We start from the raw sequence: 18634 nt of genomic DNA, 5'->3' as shown, positions 1-18634 counted from the left end.
TTCTTGTTACGATTGTTATTGTCATTCTCTCACTCGCAAGAGTTTTCACATTCCTATTTGGTATCGATGCACATGAAGAGTGGCTATGAAAGAAGGGAATACTGAATGTTACGTCATGCAGAATACACTCATTTACTTCGGCTCCTCGTGATCAACGCTGCAGGAGAAGTGAGATACATAAAGTTGACAGTTTAGTTTTGAGACCTAACCCACGAGGGGGGAAGGCACAGTGGTCTGCTTCAGGAACTCCAAGCAATAAAACACAAAAAACAACCCAGGAATGGTTCGAACAGCTACTTTCATGCAGAGACATGCATCTGGAATCTGTTCATCGTTACGGGGTCAAACAAGAGGGTAACATTACTGAAACAATGATCGGGCTACTTAGTATATAATAGAGCATACAGATTTCAAGGAGCAAACGTATGAAGACGCAGACTTCCTCGTTATCAATATGTGCGGCATATCTTTCGTGTTAACGAAAGTAAATTCCCGCTTTACCTCTTCTTACGTCTCAAATGAAATGAATGCCATGAGGAATCGAATATTTGTTGACTGCGTCTCTTCTTGCTTCCATCCTTACCAACATATTTCTTCATTCTCGTGGTAATCATGACATTCTATGTGTATGCTGCAAAAGGTTGCACGTGGACAAATTCGACATCGAGGTGCAAAGCGTTTGGTATCTTACATTTTATTCAGTTCGAATAAGCTTCCGATGTATTTTTACTTCGTTTGTATTTTTAGATGATTATGAACGTTACGGAAAATTATCTCACATTCTTTATGTTGAATGAGAAACATTGAATGATCCGTTTTGCTTTCCCTACGTTGAAATGATATAATGTCGGCGTCAACAGCCTTCTTCCACGCCGGAAGCTGAAACTTGTATCATTCTGGATTAATGATAATTGAATGTCTCAAATGTATACATAGCCCACAAGGCGACGTCAGAAACCATCAGGGGAGAACGCCGCATGAAAACCAAACGTGCACGCGCGTCTCCACTCTGAAGAACCGTATCGGAGAATCACGGCAAGCATTTCGCTGAAGAGCTGCCTCGTCAGAGAGCCGAGAAATGGCAGCGTCGTAGCAAGTATTTGTCAACACTCTGATAGTGCATTTACTTCCGGGTGAAGGCCGGCATTACCTCGCTAAATTCACTTGACATTCGTTTTCCACATCGAAGACTCGTACGATATAATCCACAGTAAGATGACACAATTAGAAAGTATATTTAATTTCTGGACTCCAAGAACAGCGTTCCTCACATAAGTAACACCAGTTTGTGTGTGCATTCGGGAGGACGACGGTGCAATCCCGCGCCCAGCCATCCTGATGTAGGTTTTCAGTGATTTCCCTAAATCGCTTCAGGCAAATGCCGGGATGGTTCATTAGGAAGGGCACGGCCGATTTCCTTCCCCATCCTTCCCCAATCCGAGCTTGTGCTCCGTCTCTAATGACATCGTTGTCGACGGGACGTTAAAACAGTAATCTCCTCCTCCTCTGTTTGTGTGTTCAAGGTTGCGTTTTGAGGCTCAGGCAACATCGCAGGGTCTATAGTCCGCCTCTTGCCGCCGGTGTGCCGTTAGCTCAGAGGTTCCCTTGTGTGTTGCAGTGCTCGTACTATATGACGTAGCAGTTCGAATCACGGTAGAAGCCGCTGACTACAACCTTTTATTTTCCATTTTAATTAATGGAGTTGCAAACTGCTAGTAAAAATTCATTATGCGAAATCTGAAGAATGCCTTTAAACATCAATCTTCGTCCGATTTCGACTTAGTAAATTAAGTTAATATCATGGATGTCTGCTTTGCAAATGCCAAGGTGCTTCACTGTAAAATAGGTCCTGAAAAGATTCAAACCGACTGACAACGATACAAATTTGAGCTTTGTTCGTCATATAGGTCTAACATGTCCGAAGGTTGTTTATGAAGTGCACATGTTGATTAATATAGTTCCCTTCTTCTAAATTTTTACAATAGCATTTAATTGTAGACGTTTTCTAACACCGGCGTTAGCAATTCCTTTCCGTTCTCTGAAACCTTCAAAACGACAAATTTTTTCTGGTTTAAATCTGATGAGCTTAACTATCACTTCCGATCAACAATAAATGCTTCATGAAACCATACATGGAACTCCAAATGTGCAGTGTTCCTGCACTGCTACAGAGCATGCATTGCAAGGTATTCACACAGTTAACGCATAGAGTTACCATAAGGAATGAAACAAGAACTGTAATACGCTTTACACCACAGACGCTCACTCTGGCTTGACGAAAACATCCAAACATTGACCAAAAGTTGCACAAATAATTGAGTTTGAAAGGAAAAGAAACGAGGTATGAAGCATTTATAAATTCATCGAATGTAGTGAGATGGTTTAATTTCGTCCCAGTCTATAAAGTTAATTTCGGGCCGTACTCAGCTCTTGCCGGTTAATGTAATATAATACCCGCCTACTAATCAGGGCGTCTGTCTCTGTTGCTTTTGAGCGTGAATGGAAATTGTAGAAATTTTCTGTGGAGCAACATTTAATAATAAAGCGTTTTAAATCATCAAAAGCGATGAGCGGTAGCAGGCGATTTCGATAAAGAACGGGGGAGTGCAGCGCCGCTGCTGACGCCACGGCCGCTGCCAATAGCCAGCAAATGGATCCCGGAGCTTTGCCGCATACGGCGTCCAGAGGAGAACAGTCTGCAGGAAATCTGCCGCAAAACCGTTACTGGATAAAATTTTGATATCGGCGTGTCAGAAAGCGAAATAGATTGAATTTGCGCTACCATTACATTCACGTCTTCAGCATTCAGACAGAAGAGGCTATAAAAGTATTTTATGGCAGCTGCTCTCGGTCCACTGACATTATGAACAGAAACAACGCACGCTACGGCTAGACCACAGGCGTAATCAGCCTAGGGTTTCTCTATCATGGGACAAGTTTTCCTCCAGGAAGTGCCGCAGTCTACAGTGTTGCCAGATTGTGCAGATAACCGGAATTAGAGAATTAGCGAGTTGGCCAGTTTTTTTGTCCCATGTCGCGATCGGCGCGAACTTAGCCTCTGAAGCGGCCGGCCGCCGGTCGAGTTTTATGTCATAGAGTGTACATGTACGGAAAATTTCAGAAACATTGGATGATTTATTAAAGAGAAAGAGCTTCACAAATTGAGCAAGTCCATAACGCGTTAGTCCACCTCTGGCCGTTATTCAAGCAGTTATTTGGCTAGGCAGTGATTGACAGAGATGTTGGATAGCCGTCTGCGGGATATCGTGCCAAATTCTGTCCCACTGGCACATTAGATCGTCAAAATCCCGAGCTGGTTGGAGGGCCCTGCTGATAACACTTCTGCTGTTGTTGTTGTGGTCTTCAGTCCTGAGACTGGTTTGATGAAGCTCTCCATGCTACTCTATCCTATGCAAGTGTCTTCATCTCCCAGTACATACTGCAGCCTACATCCTTCTGAATCTGCTTAGTGTATTCATCTCTTGGGCTACCTCTACGATTTTTACCCTCCGCGCTGCCCTCCAATACTAAATTGGTGATCCCTTGTTGCCTCAGAATATGTCCTACCAACCGATCCCTTCTTCTAGTCAAGTTGTGCCACAAACTTCTCTTTTCCCCAATCCTGTTCAATACCTCCTCATTAGTTATGTGATCTACCCATCTAATCTTTAGCATTCTTCTGTAGCACCACATTTCGAAAGCTTCTATTCTCTTCTTGTCTAAACTATTTATCGTCCATGTTTCACTTCCATACATGGCTACACTGCGTACAAATACTTTCAGAATTGACTTCCTGACACTTAAATCTATACTCGATGCTAACAAATTTCTCTTCTTCAGAAACGCTTTCCTTGCCATTTCCAGTGTACATTTTACATCCTCTCTACTTCGACCATCATCAGTTATTTTGCTGCCCTTTACTGCTTTAAGTGTCTCATTTCCTAATCTAATTCCCTCAGCATCACCTGACTTAACTCGACTACATTCCATTATCCTTGTTTTGCTTTTGTTGATGTTCATCTTATACCCTCCTTTCAAGACACTGTCCATTCCGTTCAACTGCTCTTCACAGTCCTTTGCTGTCTCTGACAGAATTACAATGTCATCGGCGAACCTCGAAGTTTTAATTTCTTCTCCATGGATTTTAATACCTACTCCGAACTTTTCTTTTGTTTCCTTTACTGCTTGCTCAATATACATATTGAATAGCATCGGGGAGAGGCTACAACCCTGTCTCACTCCCTTCCCAACCACTGCTTCCCTTTCGTGTCCCTCGACTCGTATAACTGCCATCTGGTTTCTGTACAAATTGTAAATAGCCTTTCGCTCCCTGTATTTTACCCATGCCGTCTTCTAGCGGTCTCAATTGGGGAGGGATCGGGCGAACTTGCTGCCCAAGGAAGGGTTTGGTAAGCACGAAGACGTGCAGTAGAAATTCTCGCCGTGTGCGGTCGTGCATTATCTTGCTGAAATGTAAGGTCAAGGTGTCTTACAATGAAGGGGAACAAAACGGGCATAGAACATCATCGACACACCTCTGTGCTGTAAGCGTGTCTTGGAAAACAACCAGAGGGATCCTGCTATGAAATGAAATGACACCCCAGGCCTTGTTGTCAGGCAGTATGGCGGGCGAAACTCAGAATCATATCCCACCGCTGTCTGGGACGCCTCCAGACACGTCATGTGGGGGCCTATTCGAAACGGGACCCATCACTGAAGACACCTCTACTCCATTCAATGAGACTCCAAGCCGAATATGCGTCTGGAGACGCCCCAACATGCCTGTTGCCTGCCATTCGTCCCGACAACGACGAGTAATGGGTTGGGGTGCCATCTGATTTCATAGCAGGACCCCTTTGGTTGTTTTCCGTGGCACCCTTACAGAACAGCGGTACGTCGATGATTTCCTACGCCCCGTTTCGTTGCCCTTCATGCCAAGCCATATTGCACTTAACATTCCAGCAAGGTTATTTCCACCCGCATACTGCGAAACTTTGTACTGCTTGTCTTCGATCTTGCCAAACCCTACCTTGACCAGCAAGGTCGCCGGATCTCACACCAAGTGAGAACGTTTGGACCATTTTGGGTAGCGCTCTCCAATCATCTCGGTATTTTGACGATGTAACGCGCCAAGTGGACGAAATTTGGCACTATACACGGTGGTCGGAAATTCCTGTTACAAACTTCTAGGAAATTGTTATCATTTGTTTGTCCATATGCTTACATCACATCCACCGATATCCGTCCCATTCGGATAATTTCTTTGTGGCGTGCTTTTTTTTCCCTCCCAGATTGTATTCGGCTAACCCGCTTAATGGTTCATTGCACACAGTTCACGTGCAGTTTGCCAATCAAACAACTTCCAAGGACAACAAAAATTGGATTTTTCATTACGACATGTAATTAAGCACCGTATTTAAAAATTTAAAACGTAATCTCCACACTAAAGCGAGAAGCTCCCTTCTATCTCCATGTTAAAATGTCCGTTTTCAATGTACCTTTTCTCAAGTATTATCAGTAGAACACTGAAACTCTTTTGACATACATTTGCACTATTTCCTTAAACATTGACATTTTTAAGTCTAGTATAGTAAAATTGTAGATATAAAAAACTTGTTAATAATGACCCATTTTTGGCAATTTTTTTAAATAAAAAATCTCATCGGTTCCTTTGTAATATAACTTCAAAGCTAAAAAATGTCACTTCACCCACGTTTACTAATACAATTGACTGTTAGAATTTCATTGCTCTGGGTAAGTAGTTTCAAAGGAAAGGTATATTAGGCTAGAAAAAGACAAAATGTATGGGAAGGTGAGTTTAAAATTTTCTCGCACTTACAGAGTATCTAATAAATTCCTGCTACGTTCTCATAATTGAAATTCACAGCTTCGTTGTCCGCCCCCGGTAGCTGAGTGGTCAGCGCGACCGAATGTCAATCCTAAGGGTCTGGGTTCGATTTCCGGCTGGGTCGGAGACTTTCTCCGCTCAGGGACTTTGTGTTGTGTTGTTCTTATCATCATCATTTCATCCCCATAGACACGCAAGTCGCCGAAGTGGCGTCAGATCGAAAGACTTGCACCCGATGAACGGTCTACCCGATGGGAGGCCCTAGTGACACGACATTTACATTTTTTTACAGCTACGTTCTCTGGCTTTGTCATATATTACTCTACCACTGATTTGCAAGCAGCACGCAGTGGGAAATTACATTTCTGAAATTTTGTAGAAGAGAGAGGTAAAATCACAATGGTATAAAGTTTCCCCTGCTGTTAACTCTTTTTCAATAGTACTCGTGCCATACGCAAACCTTATGTTGTTTTCATTATATTCACTGTTCTCTTCCAAGTCTTGCAGACCTTTTCCTGGAAACTCTGGAGGGCGACATCTGCATTTGTTTGCTCAGAAACGAAAAAACACTCGCTGCGTTATTACCAGAGAGCCTATGTATAGTCTCTTTAGTTACTACCATTCTGGTACGCAGTTACAGGACGATCCACGAAGATAACGGTTCGCGCAGGTCGAGAAACGGACGCGATTGCATGGTTACCGGTTCCAAGCGACAGTTGCGCTAAACGCATGTACGAGGTCTGTTCAGATATTCCAGAACTTTGTCCACAAAGTTTTTCTGCGCTCACCTTTTGCTTATTGTGCACGGTCTCCCTCGAAGTGTTCTCTTCCATAACTCATACACCGCTTCCAACGCTGTTCCACTTCCGGAAGCAGTCCTTATGCGCCTCTTGCTGGATCGCGCAAAGTGCCGTCTGCGAATTTTCTTTCATCTCGTCTATTGTTGAAAATCTTCGTCCTTTGAATGGGGATTTCAGCTTTGGAAATTAAAAACGACCGCAGGGCCCAGGTCTGGAGAGTACGGAGGACGAGGCAGTGCAGTGATTTCGTTTTTTGTGCAATAATCACGCATCAACAGCGATAAATGTGCTGGTGCGTTATCGTGATGCAGGAGCCATGAGTTGTCTCGCCACATTTCAGACCGTTTCCTTCTCACATCTTCTCGCAACATGTCCCGATAGTACCACCGATTAACAGTTTATCCCTGTGGCACGAATTCATGATGAAGTAATGCTTCAAAGTAAAGAGAACTATCATCATGGCTTTGACATTTGGCCTGACCTCACGAGTTTTTTTTTTGTGTTGGAGAACCTTTCCCGACCCATTGTGAGGATTGAACCTTGGTCTCAACATCATAACCGTAGACCCATTGTGGTTCTCTGAAGGAACATCTCGTTCTCATTTGCGCGATCGAAAAGCTCTTCACAGACTGCGTGGCGAAGGTCTATCAGGTCTTGACTCATGACCCGTGGGACGAACTTGGCAGCAACACGATGCATTCAGAGATGCTGTGCCAGGATTTCATGACATGATCCAGCTGAAATGTTATATTCTTGTGAAATCTCTCTGACAGTCAGTGTTCGATTGGCACGCACAATTTCGTTGACGTTCCTTACGCCGCGCGGGATTAGCCGAGCGGCTGAGTTAGCCCCTCTTCTAATTATAATCTATCATAATCCCTCGAGCAAGAAACCATGCCCAGTTCTTGGAGAGAAGCTCAAGTCACAACCGTCTACAAGAGTGGAGTAGAAGTGATCAACAAAACTACCGTCCAATATCTATGACATCAACTTTTTGTAGAACCTTAGAACATCATTCATTCATTGGAAGAATCCTAAGGAAATGCAATTCGAAAACAAAGGAAGTAGGTTACAGTACGCTTGTTCACCCACTGCTTGAATACCGCTCAGGACTGTGGGATCCGTGCCAGATAGGATTGATAAAAGACATAGAGAAGATCCAACGGAGAGCAGCACGCTTCGTTACAGGATCGTTTAGTAATCGCGAAAGCGTTACGGAGATGATAAACTCCAGTGGAACACTCTGCAAGAAAGACGCTCAGTAGCTCGGTACGGGCTTTCGTTGAAGTTTCGAGAACATACCTTCACCGAAGAGTCAAGCAGTATATTGCTCCCTCCTACCTATATCTCGCGAAGAGACCATGAGGATAAAATCAGAGAGATTAGAGCCCACACCGAAGCATACCGACAATCCTTCTTTCCACGAACAATACGAGGCTGGAATAGAAGGGAGAACCGATAGAGGTACTCAGGGTACCCTCCGCCACACACCGTCAGGTGGCTTGCAGAGTATGGATGTAGATGTAGATGTAGATATCCGAGATCAAACATAATGTGATATCTTAAACAGAATGACCTCCTCAGTGCCAAGCAGCATGGATCCCGAAAACATCGATCATGTTTTCTCACATGACATACTGTAAGCTTTGGATCAAGGCAGTCTGGTAGATGGAGTATTTCTTGATTTCTGAAAAGCATTTGACTCAGTACCACACGTGCCCTTATTGTCAAAAGTACGATCATATGGGGTGTCAGGTGAAATCTGTGACTGGACTGAGGACTTTTTGGAAGGTGGGATGCAGCATGGCCGCGCGGGATTTGCCGAGTGGTCTAGGGCGCTGCAGTCTAGGACTGTGCGGCTGGTCCCGGCGGAGGTTTGAGTCCTCCCTCGGGCATGGGTGCGTGTGTTTGTCCTTAGGATAATTTAGGTTAAGTAGTGTTTAAGCTAAGGGACTGATGACCTTAGCAGTTCCATAAGATTTCAGACACATTTGAATATTTTTGAACGTTCCTTACATGAGTGTCGTCGATAGACGTCGAAGGTCGTCCTGAACGATGGTCACCTTTAACTTCCGTCCGGCCATTTTTAAACCGTGTGAACCATTCGTAACTCCAATACGACTTAAGACTCATCATCGTAGGCTTGCTGCATCATTTGATGTGTCTCTAAACGTTTTCTTGAGTTTCATGCAAAATTTAATGCAGACGCTTTGCTCCTTTAACTCTGTCATCTTGAAATTCGCAATCTGTGCGACACAACGTTCTTCTGAGTACAGCACTGAACAGTAACTAACAGACATACAACGAAGAAACTTCCGGTTCAAAATGGTTCAAATGGCTCCGAGCACTATGGGACTTAACTTCTGAGGTCATCAGTCCCCTAGAACTTAGAACTACTTAAACCTAACTAACTTAAGGACATCACAAACGCCCATGCCCGAGGCAGGATTCGAACCTGCGACCGTAGCGGTCGCCGGTTCCAGACTGTAGCGCCTAGAAGCGCTAGGCCACCCCGGCCGGCAAACTTCCGGCGGTTACACATTAAACACAGGCGTGTGTAGGGATGCCAATAGCATGTCGCTCCAACACACCATTGGCGCGAAATTACGAATGTTCCGGGAATTTTTGAACAGACCTCGTACGTTCTTGCGCTGGATGTAAGCGTGTATCCCTCAAATTATGTCTCTCGCTTGCGTGGAAGGTGTCGCTTACCACCACTATCAGCCATGACAACTGGCAACGAATGGAATAGAAATTTGCTAAACAACTCGCTAAGAACACATTTAATGCTCACACTGTGTGCGACATCCACAGCAAAGCGCTCAGAACACCACTCAATTCTCATTGGCTGTCGGAGGATGCGTGAAGTAGATGCGCAGAACGAACCTAAACTCGGTCGCCATTGTTTATGACACCAACTATAATTAATGTTACCCTCTCATGTGTAGAAACCGAACTCGGGGAAGATCAGTTTGGATTCCGCAGAAATGTTGGAACACGTGAGGCAATACTGATCCTACGACTTATCTTAGAAGAAAGATTAAGCAAAGGCAAACCTACGTTTCTAGCATTTGTAGACTTAGAGAAAGCTTTTGACAATGTTGACTGGAATACTCTCTTTCAAATTCTAACTGTGGCAGGGGTCAAATACAGGGAGCGAAAGGCTATTTTCAATTTGTACAGAAACCATATGGCAGTTATAAGAGTCTAGGGGCATGAAAGGGAAGCAGTGGTTGGGAAAGGAGTGAGACAGGGTTGTAGCTTCTCCCCGATGCTATTCAATCTGTATATTGAGCAAGCAGTAAAGGAAACAAAAGAAAAATTCGGAGTAAGTATTAAAATCCATGGAGAAGAAATAAAAACTTTGAGGTTCGCCGATGACATTGTAATTCTGTCAGAGAGAGCAAAGGGGCTGGAAGAGCAGTTGAACGCAATGAACAGTATCTTGAAGGGAGGATATAAGATGAACATCAACAAAAGCAAAACGAGGATAATGGAATGTAGTCGAATTAAGTCGGGTGATGCTGAGGGAATTAGATTAGGAAACAAGACACTTATAGTAGTGACGGAGTTTTGCTGTTTGGGGAGCAAAATAACTGATGATGGTCGAAGTAGAGAGAATATAAAATGTAGACTGGCAATGGGAAGGAAAGCGTTTCCGAAGAAGAGAAATTTGTTAACATCGAGTATTGATTTAAGCGTCAGGAAGTCGTTTCTGAAAGTATTTGTATGGAGTGTAGCCATGTATGGAAGTGAAACATGGACGATAAATCGTTTGGACAAGAAGAGAATAGAAGCTTTCGAAATGTGGTGCTACAGGAGATTGCCGAAGATTAGATGGGTAGATCACATAACTAATGAGGAGGTATTGAATAGAATTGGGGAGAAGAGGAGTTTGTGGCACAACTTGACCAGAAGATGCGAGCGGTTGGTAGGACATGTTCTGAGGCATCAAGGGATTACCAATTTAGTACTGGAGGGCAGCGTGGGGAGGGGGGGGGGGGGTAAAAATCGTAGAGGGAGACCAAGAGATAAATACGCTAAGTAGATTCAGAAGGATGTAGGCTGCAGTAGGTACTGAGAGATGAAGAAGCTTGCACAGGATAGAGTAGCATGGAGAGCTGCATCAAACCAGTCTCAGGACTGACGACCACAACAACAACAACCTCTCATGTGGAAATAAAACTGTGTTTCATTTGTTATTTCTTTTCCGCATGTCCTTGCAAATGTTTCTGTAAATTTTCGTTGTCCTTAGATCACTCCTTGTTCATGGGGGCCCTCTCTTGAAGAGAAAATTTTATTACAATCATTCTTTATATTGTGTGAGAAAAGGACAAGTCGAGTTTCGCAGGAACGCTCTTTGGATATCCGTGTTGATTTGTGGATACAAACATTTCTCCCTCAAGGGAATTTACTGTCATTCACTGTCGGGTTTGTTTCCAGTGCGCCGGCGACCTGGGGATCAGCTGGCAGCCGATACTGGAGTGCTCCAGAGGTTCGAGGGGCAGCCTGCTGCTGAAACGAAACGGGGACGTGACCGAAGCGCTGACCCCGCCGCTGCACGGCGTGCCCACGGTCACGCTCAACGGGGTGAGTAGACGGCCCGACTGTTCTGTAGGCTACAGGGCAGAGACCAGAATTACTTTTTAAAATATTTTGTTTTTGGTGCAATTTGCCATATCATGGTGATGGATGGGGATCTTTCTTTGTTCGTGTAAGAACTGTGAAACGGAACAGATATTGAATAAAACGAAACTATACGGTTCCAGAAACCTTTTCAATCATCTCTGATGTATATGTGCATACTGAAGCGACGATTGAAAATTTGTACTTGGGCCAGGATTCAAACCCAGGTCTTCTGCTTTTTAGACAGATGTGCTAGCCACTACACCACCCTGGCACAGTAGCTTTACACAACTGCACGGACTACCTTAGCATACCTCCCTCCTTAATCAAAATTCCTATTCACGCCTCAGTTCCCTATGGTATTCCTGCTAAATTCGAACAGCTTTGCAGAGGCTCTCCAGCTGTACTGGAATAGCGCCAAGGCATCGAGTGAAATGGGGAACCGTACTTGAAACCCAGGCGTTGGTTTATGTTTCTTTCGATTAAAGTGCCTCTGCCTGGGTTTCAAGCAGGATCCACCGTTTCGTTCGATGTTGAGCTGCTATTGCTACACAACTGAAGAGCCTCAGCAAAGCTGTTTAAGTTTAGGCTCAAATGGTTCAAATGGCTCTGAGCACTATGGGACTTAACTTCTGAGGTCATCAGGTCCCTAGAACTTAGAACTACTTAAACCTAACTAAGATGCCCGAGGCAGGATTCGAACCTGCCACCGTAGCAGTCGCGCGGTTCCAGACTAGCGCCTAGAACCGCTAGGCCGCGTTTAAGTTTAGGGGGCATGCCAAGTGATGAAATGGGGATCGCATGAGATGCTGCCATAATTCGCACTATCAGCTCTTCATCCATCTTGATATGTGATTCAGATGGCCCCAGATGAAAAAATCAAGAAGCCTCAAGTTGAGAGGATGTGCAGACTATGCCAGCAGCCCATCACGTCCTACCAAGTTCCCATTAAGGGTCTCACCAAATGATTTCGCACCGCATGAGTGAAGTGTGCAGGTGCACCATCATGTTAATACCACATACACTGTCACCCATTGAGTGGGACATTTTCCAATAACTTTTTTGCAGTGCAGGGACTGTGTGTAGTGGGGCTATAGCTCTGTTGTAGAAATAATTCAAAAGCCAAGATCGCTTAAACACTGTTTACTAGGTGACCGGTTTCAACACACTGAAGGTGCCATCATCGGATCTGTGAAGACATAACATGACAGGCTTGAGGGAGGGCTTACATGAGTTACACTATATACATTAATATTAGTACAGTACCACATACCTCAATGTAGCTTAATATTTATAAACCATACATGAGGCAGACCAGATGATATAAAATCATTGTTACAAAAATAAAAAAAACAACTGCTATCACGGTCATTCTTTTCCATCAGATATGTAAAACCGCAGTTACAAGATAAAACTATTTGGTACATGACCGCTGCTCGACTAACAACGGTCGACATCACACTGTCCTATTCTGTGCCAGTTTACCTGCTAGTGGTTCACAACCAGCCACTAGATAGCGCTGTCCCAGCAGTGCACACACAGTCCCACGGTATAACCGCTCATTACTACTACAATATAACTTTAGTATTACTGCTAATCAAATACCCATGCAAAGAACACTTTCGCATACACTTACTGAACATACTATACATGCTATGGATGCTATACATACTATGAAGTACGTCAATTACAGAGTAAAAACATCTGAGGCAAAGACATTACCCACATTAGCACCATACAAAACTACATATTATAATTTACCCTTATTCATACATGGAAGTTAGGAATTTACACATAGTGAGCTGTTCAAAACACGACTTCGATACAGTGTGACAAGTGATTAAACCTATATGCTGGGATTGACCTGTCTAACCTGGCCTTCCGTAATTCATGTGCTTATGCAGGTTTTCATAGTTGGCCTGTGCTACGTTCACAATGAGTGTATAGACGGTGAGAGCCTTTTATGGTACGTTAGTACTTTTTTTAGCGTTTACAATACCTACGACCGTAGTGCCCAAACAAGTAAAGCACAGCATATAGGTTTAATCACTCATCACATTGTATCTGAGTCGTGTTATGAACAACTTACTTCCATGTATTAATAAGGGTAAATTACAATATGTAGTTTTGTATGGCGCTAATATGGATAATGCCTTTGCTTCAGATGTTTTTACTCTGTAATGGACATACTTCATAGTATGTATAGTATGCATAGCATGTGTAGTATGTACAGTAAATGCATGCGAAAGTGTTCTTTGCATGGGTATTTGATTAGCAGTAATACTAAAGTTGCATTGTAGTAGTAGTGAGTGGTTATACTATGGGACTGTATGTGCATTGCTGGGACAGCGCTATCTAGTGGCCGGTTGTAAACCACTAGAATTGCAGCATGTGAACCGGCACAGAATAGGGCAGTGTTATTCGAGCAGCGCTATCTAGTGGCCGGTTGTAAACCACTAGAATTGCAGCAGGTAAACCGGCGGCACGGAATAGGGCAGTGTTATTCGAGCAGCGGTCATCTACCAAATGGTTTTATCTTGTGACTTCGGTTTTACATATCTGATGGAAAAGAACGACCATGAGAGCAGTTGTTTTTTATTTTTGTGACAATGATTTTGTATCAGCTGGTCTGCCTCATGTATCGCTATATGCAAATGGTTTATAAATGTTAAGCTACATTCAGGTATGTGGTACTGTACTAATAGTAATGTATATAGTGTAACTCACGTAAGCCTTCCCTCAACCATGTCATGTTATATCTTCACAGATCCGATGACGGCACTTTTAGTGTGTTGAAATCAGTCATCCAGTGAACAGTATTTAAGCGATCTTGGTTTTTTAAATTATTTCCATTTTACAATAACTTTGGCTGTGTTTCCCCTAAGAAGATTAATGTTTATTTGGGTTTAGTCGTCGGTAGGAATGTATGGACCAATCAAATTGTCGCCTACCAAACCAGTGCAAACACTTATGGCGAAACATTCTCGGTGACTACAAACAAGGTTGCATGCGGATTTTCCAGTGCCCACTCGTGTTCATTGTAGCTGTTGAACACATCTTCCCCTGTAAACGATGTATCAGCTGGAAAAAGTCCAGAGTGTGAGAATTCAGTCTGAATGCCCCACTTATGCAAAAACCACTGGCGGAATTAAATGTGATACAGAAAATCTTCTAGGTTAAGGGCTTGAAGTTTCTGAAGGCAGTAAGGGTGCAAATCATCTTCATTTGCATACACCAGACAGTGGAATGGCTTGCATCCATTCCTCAAGCAACACTTCACAAGGTTGTTGAGGATATGTTTCGCAGCAGTGCTAATGCCGCCTCTTCAAACTCTGGTCTCCGCACAGGCTTTGACGACTGTGGCTGTGCAGCTTTTGCATCTGTATCACAAAATTAATGCATCGGGTTTTAATGTAGGCCTAAAATGCATATGCACGATTGTGGTACCTTGTCAGCAGACAACTCACCTCAAGTGCATCTGTCTCTCTTAGGACTTTGTGGAGGGCAGTGAACATGCGTGGATCTGGCACTCAGTTATTTGGAAACAGATAAATGTACCTCCACTGAGCTGTGTGAGCATTTCCATCTGCCACACTGTAAGCCCAGTGCATGTCTGCCCTTTCCTCCCAAGAAAAGTGCTCCATTTCCCATCAGCTCTGCACAGTACAAAACACAAGAGTGCCTTACTTGCTGACACACTGACACAGGGCGAACCAGATTCTACAGTATGCACGGTAACTGCCCTCTGTATGACATTGGACCAAACAGGAATTTGGACTGCCAAATGCAATCTGTTCACGTTCCAGAAAATGCCAGAAGAAACTCTATGGTATTGTCCCATCAGGAATACCTGATACCATATTGACTCATATGGTGGGTTGTATGCCTGTCCTCCTGGCAGTGTGTGACACTGTTAAATGAGGCCTAGTGCCGAACGCTAAGTGATGCAGACATGGTTACTATGTGAAACTTGCTTGTTATGATCCACCCTACCAGCGCTCTCAGTGTTTTACATTTATTTTAAAAACACCCTGTGTAACTGCACATTGTCTAATAGTTCCACAGACGAATTTCAAATATCTTTAATAATGCTGTTTTTCACAGAACATTCTCCTGAAGTAAGAACATCATTTTTAATGTCATATATAAATTTCCCCTCTGCAGACTTGTTAATTAGTGTTTGTCCTACTTTAGCATTTTACCCCTTTTAAGGTCAAATCAATATAATCATAGCGTGTAATCAGTGTATCACTAAGAGGTTCTGGGTCTTCAGTGCAGCACATATGGTAGATATTTTCTTATTAAGAGCAATATTCAGTCCTTATTTTTGCAATTTATTTTTAATCAAATGAGAAATTACTGACTTAACTATCAGATATATTGTTTAAATGTAGATGTCTTTTTTGACACTAGCAGTGCTGGTAATCATCTTCAACTGATTTCCTGTTTATCTGCTTTCAGAGCCGGGGAGACCAAACAGCAATACGGGCAGACCTCTGGGGTGAAATTTGAGAGCTATTGTCGGTGAGTGCTATATTCTTGGTGTTGAGCTGTTGCACATCAGTGTACCAGTGAATCCTCTTTTGCTCTTTTGACAACTAATGCAGATCAAAGATACTTAAATGCAAACATTTTTTGTCACACTTAAGAGAGATTATTATGAATATTAACTGAAATTCAGTAATAATTGTAATTAGTCAATATTATTGATATTCCCATTTTCAGGTAAAGTTATATCAATTAAAACACACAAACACTCGTCATATCTGGAAAGTAGGAACCAGACAATTTTCCTCTAGTGTCAACAAAAAGCAAACAGGAAAGAGATCTGGATCTGTCTGATGTAATGTAAAGTGTGTGCTTGTTTGGGGGGAGGGGGCGGGGTACCACAGACTTATTTTCTAGATATTTCCTGCCACTGAATGTGCTAGATGATTCAAACATGTTTCTCTTCACATATAACACAGGTGATATGCGGCAGGTTTCCTAACATAATTCTAGCATAATTTCATGCTCTATACAATGCATGAATAGTTGTGTGGCTAACAGTTAGTGTCAATAAATTCTTTGTTTAAATTGTTACTAGCAAAAAACAAAATGAAATAGTCTCCAAAGTTGCAGGCTCTAAGGCAGTGTACCACGAACTGGAAACTTGTACACAAACAATGTCATACAACAGGAAAAGGAATAAAAATAGTGAGTACATATATTAGTCTCACCACTGATATTTTATCATGCCTGTCTTTGTTGCAGATGAACAACTAGAATGTCAGTATTAATTGTGCAAATACATCAAATGCACTACAACAAAAATGGCAGCATATGCCTCTAATTAAGAATACATCTATCCCTAATGAAGTCAAAGCCATAGCAAGTACTTTCTTTTGTAAGAAATTGTGAAATAGGTGAAATTCAATGGCAATAACAATGCACACTCTGCATTCTTTCCGCAACCACTCAAACGATAGCTATTCTGACTTATGAAAAATAAAAGAAACATAAAATTCTTGTAAGACATTAGATAGGCCACAATAGGAGCAGGAATCTTTAAATGTTAAATTTTAGTGCTATCACAGTTCCTTTGCCTGAAGGTCATACATTTATCATTTTTTTCTGCAATAACTTATTTTTGTAGGACTGGCTCTTTTTGATCAGGTTGCGATGGGATTCCAGGTGGAAGTATTTTTAATTCACATTCATAAAAGATTTAGATATACACATGTAAAGTCAATTTTGCATTGTTGTAAAATCATTAATATTCATAAGATTTGCAACAAGTAATGTTATTAACATTCATCAGTTCAATGGCGTTTTTTTGTTGTTAGAATTCAACATTGCACAGTTTTTTGCTTTGAATGCAAAGTTCAGGATTTGATGCAATTTTCGCATTAACAGAGCAAATGATCTATAGTAATGATTACAATATTTTACTTTACCAGCATGTCTCTCAAGGTTGGATAATCATCACACTTCCATACCAGTTTCCTTTAACTTGCCGCATAAGCTCCACTGATCCATCTCATCATTACAAAGGTGAATATGGTTAGTCATATCACATATGCAGGTCAGTTTGTATTCACAAAGGCTCTTTACATTTAAATAATTAATTCAAACTGCCCCCAAATTCAGCTTGTCAGAGTGATCTTTAATATTATTGATACCTAATCTGACAAGATCCTCAATGTACTCGTAAATAAACATCAGAAAATCTTGCTCCTGGAACATGCATCATCATATTCCAGACACGGAACAATCAAATAGTTGGTATTGCACTGACTAATGTTTAAATGTAGATGCCTTGTTTGACACTAGCAGTGCTGGTAGTTATTTTCAACTGACTTCCTGTTTATCTGCTTTCAGAGCTGGGGAAACAAAACAGCAACACGGACAGACCTCTGGGGTGAAAATTGGTATATAGCCTGTTAAAATTTTAACAATCAATTATGCTGGATATCTGTGCCAGAGTTGTTCGTTAACAAGTTGACTGTCCTAGCACAACTCTCACCCCAGTCTGTGGTCAACATATCTGGGCTAGATACAGTTGCTTTCAGTCTTCCAGTTTTGGGCTAGTTGGTTGATTATTGTCATTGACTACCTCTGTAATCACTGGTGGCTGATTCCTTCAATCATTTTCATTTGTTTGTTACTACCATCTATTCTGCCAGTGATTGTTATTATCATCATCATTATTATTATTATTCGATGGAATGTAATCTGGATTGTACAGACGTTTGTGGTGTTTTTGATTATGTCTAATATTACTATGGTTCTTCCTAGCCATTGGCTGGCTTTGTGCTGATTTTGCGAATTCAATTTCGACTTGTTGCAAACAACACTATAATCCTTGGGTGCATTACATGCTGGACTGTTACTTGCTTGACAAAGCCTAGATTCAAACACTGTTCATTTCTTGACTTAATATTTTCATGTATTAAATCAGTCGAGTCAAGAACCAACATGAATTCTTTGAGGTTAACCTCTGATACAAGAACCAACGTCGTGAATATATCACTAACAGAACCTATCTTTGGACTGTCATTCCGAGATTAAGGTTGTATACTACGAAATGCACGAGTAAACACTCTCGATTCTGCCCCATAAATGTACGCTGGGACTCATGTCGGGTGATCTGGGTGGCCAAACCAGTCACTGCAATTGTTTAGAATGTTCTTCAAACCTGTCGCGAGCAATTGTAGCCTGGTGACATGGTGCATTGTCATCTATAAAAATTCCATCGTTGTTTGCGCACATGAAGTCTAAGAATGGCTGCAAGAGGTCTCCAAGTAGCTGAACATAACCATTTCCAGTCCATTCCATGTAAACACAGCCCACACCATTATGGAGCCACCACCAACTTGCA

At 42.3% G+C, this 18634-nt stretch overlaps 1 protein-coding gene across 2 annotated transcripts in view; it reads left to right on the top strand.

The window, feature by feature from the left end:
* The window catches only part of LOC124717389 (gamma-interferon-inducible lysosomal thiol reductase-like), a 328253-nt gene that overhangs the window by 106283 nt on the left and 203336 nt on the right, over window positions 1-18634 (top strand). For both annotated transcript variants that reach the window (XM_047244238.1, XM_047244239.1), the window contains exons 4-5: window positions 11092-11238; window positions 15736-15798. In XM_047244238.1, the coding sequence (XP_047100194.1) occupies window positions 11092-11238; window positions 15736-15786 (198 nt within the window). In that variant the 3' untranslated portion in view covers window positions 15787-15798. The remainder of the gene's footprint in view (window positions 1-11091; window positions 11239-15735; window positions 15799-18634) is intronic.

Source organism: Schistocerca piceifrons, chromosome 9 (assembly GCF_021461385.2).
Source record: "Schistocerca piceifrons isolate TAMUIC-IGC-003096 chromosome 9, iqSchPice1.1, whole genome shotgun sequence".
Lineage (NCBI taxonomy): Eukaryota > Metazoa > Arthropoda > Insecta > Orthoptera > Acrididae > Schistocerca > Schistocerca piceifrons.
This window is presented reverse-complemented; position numbering and strand designations above follow the sequence as displayed.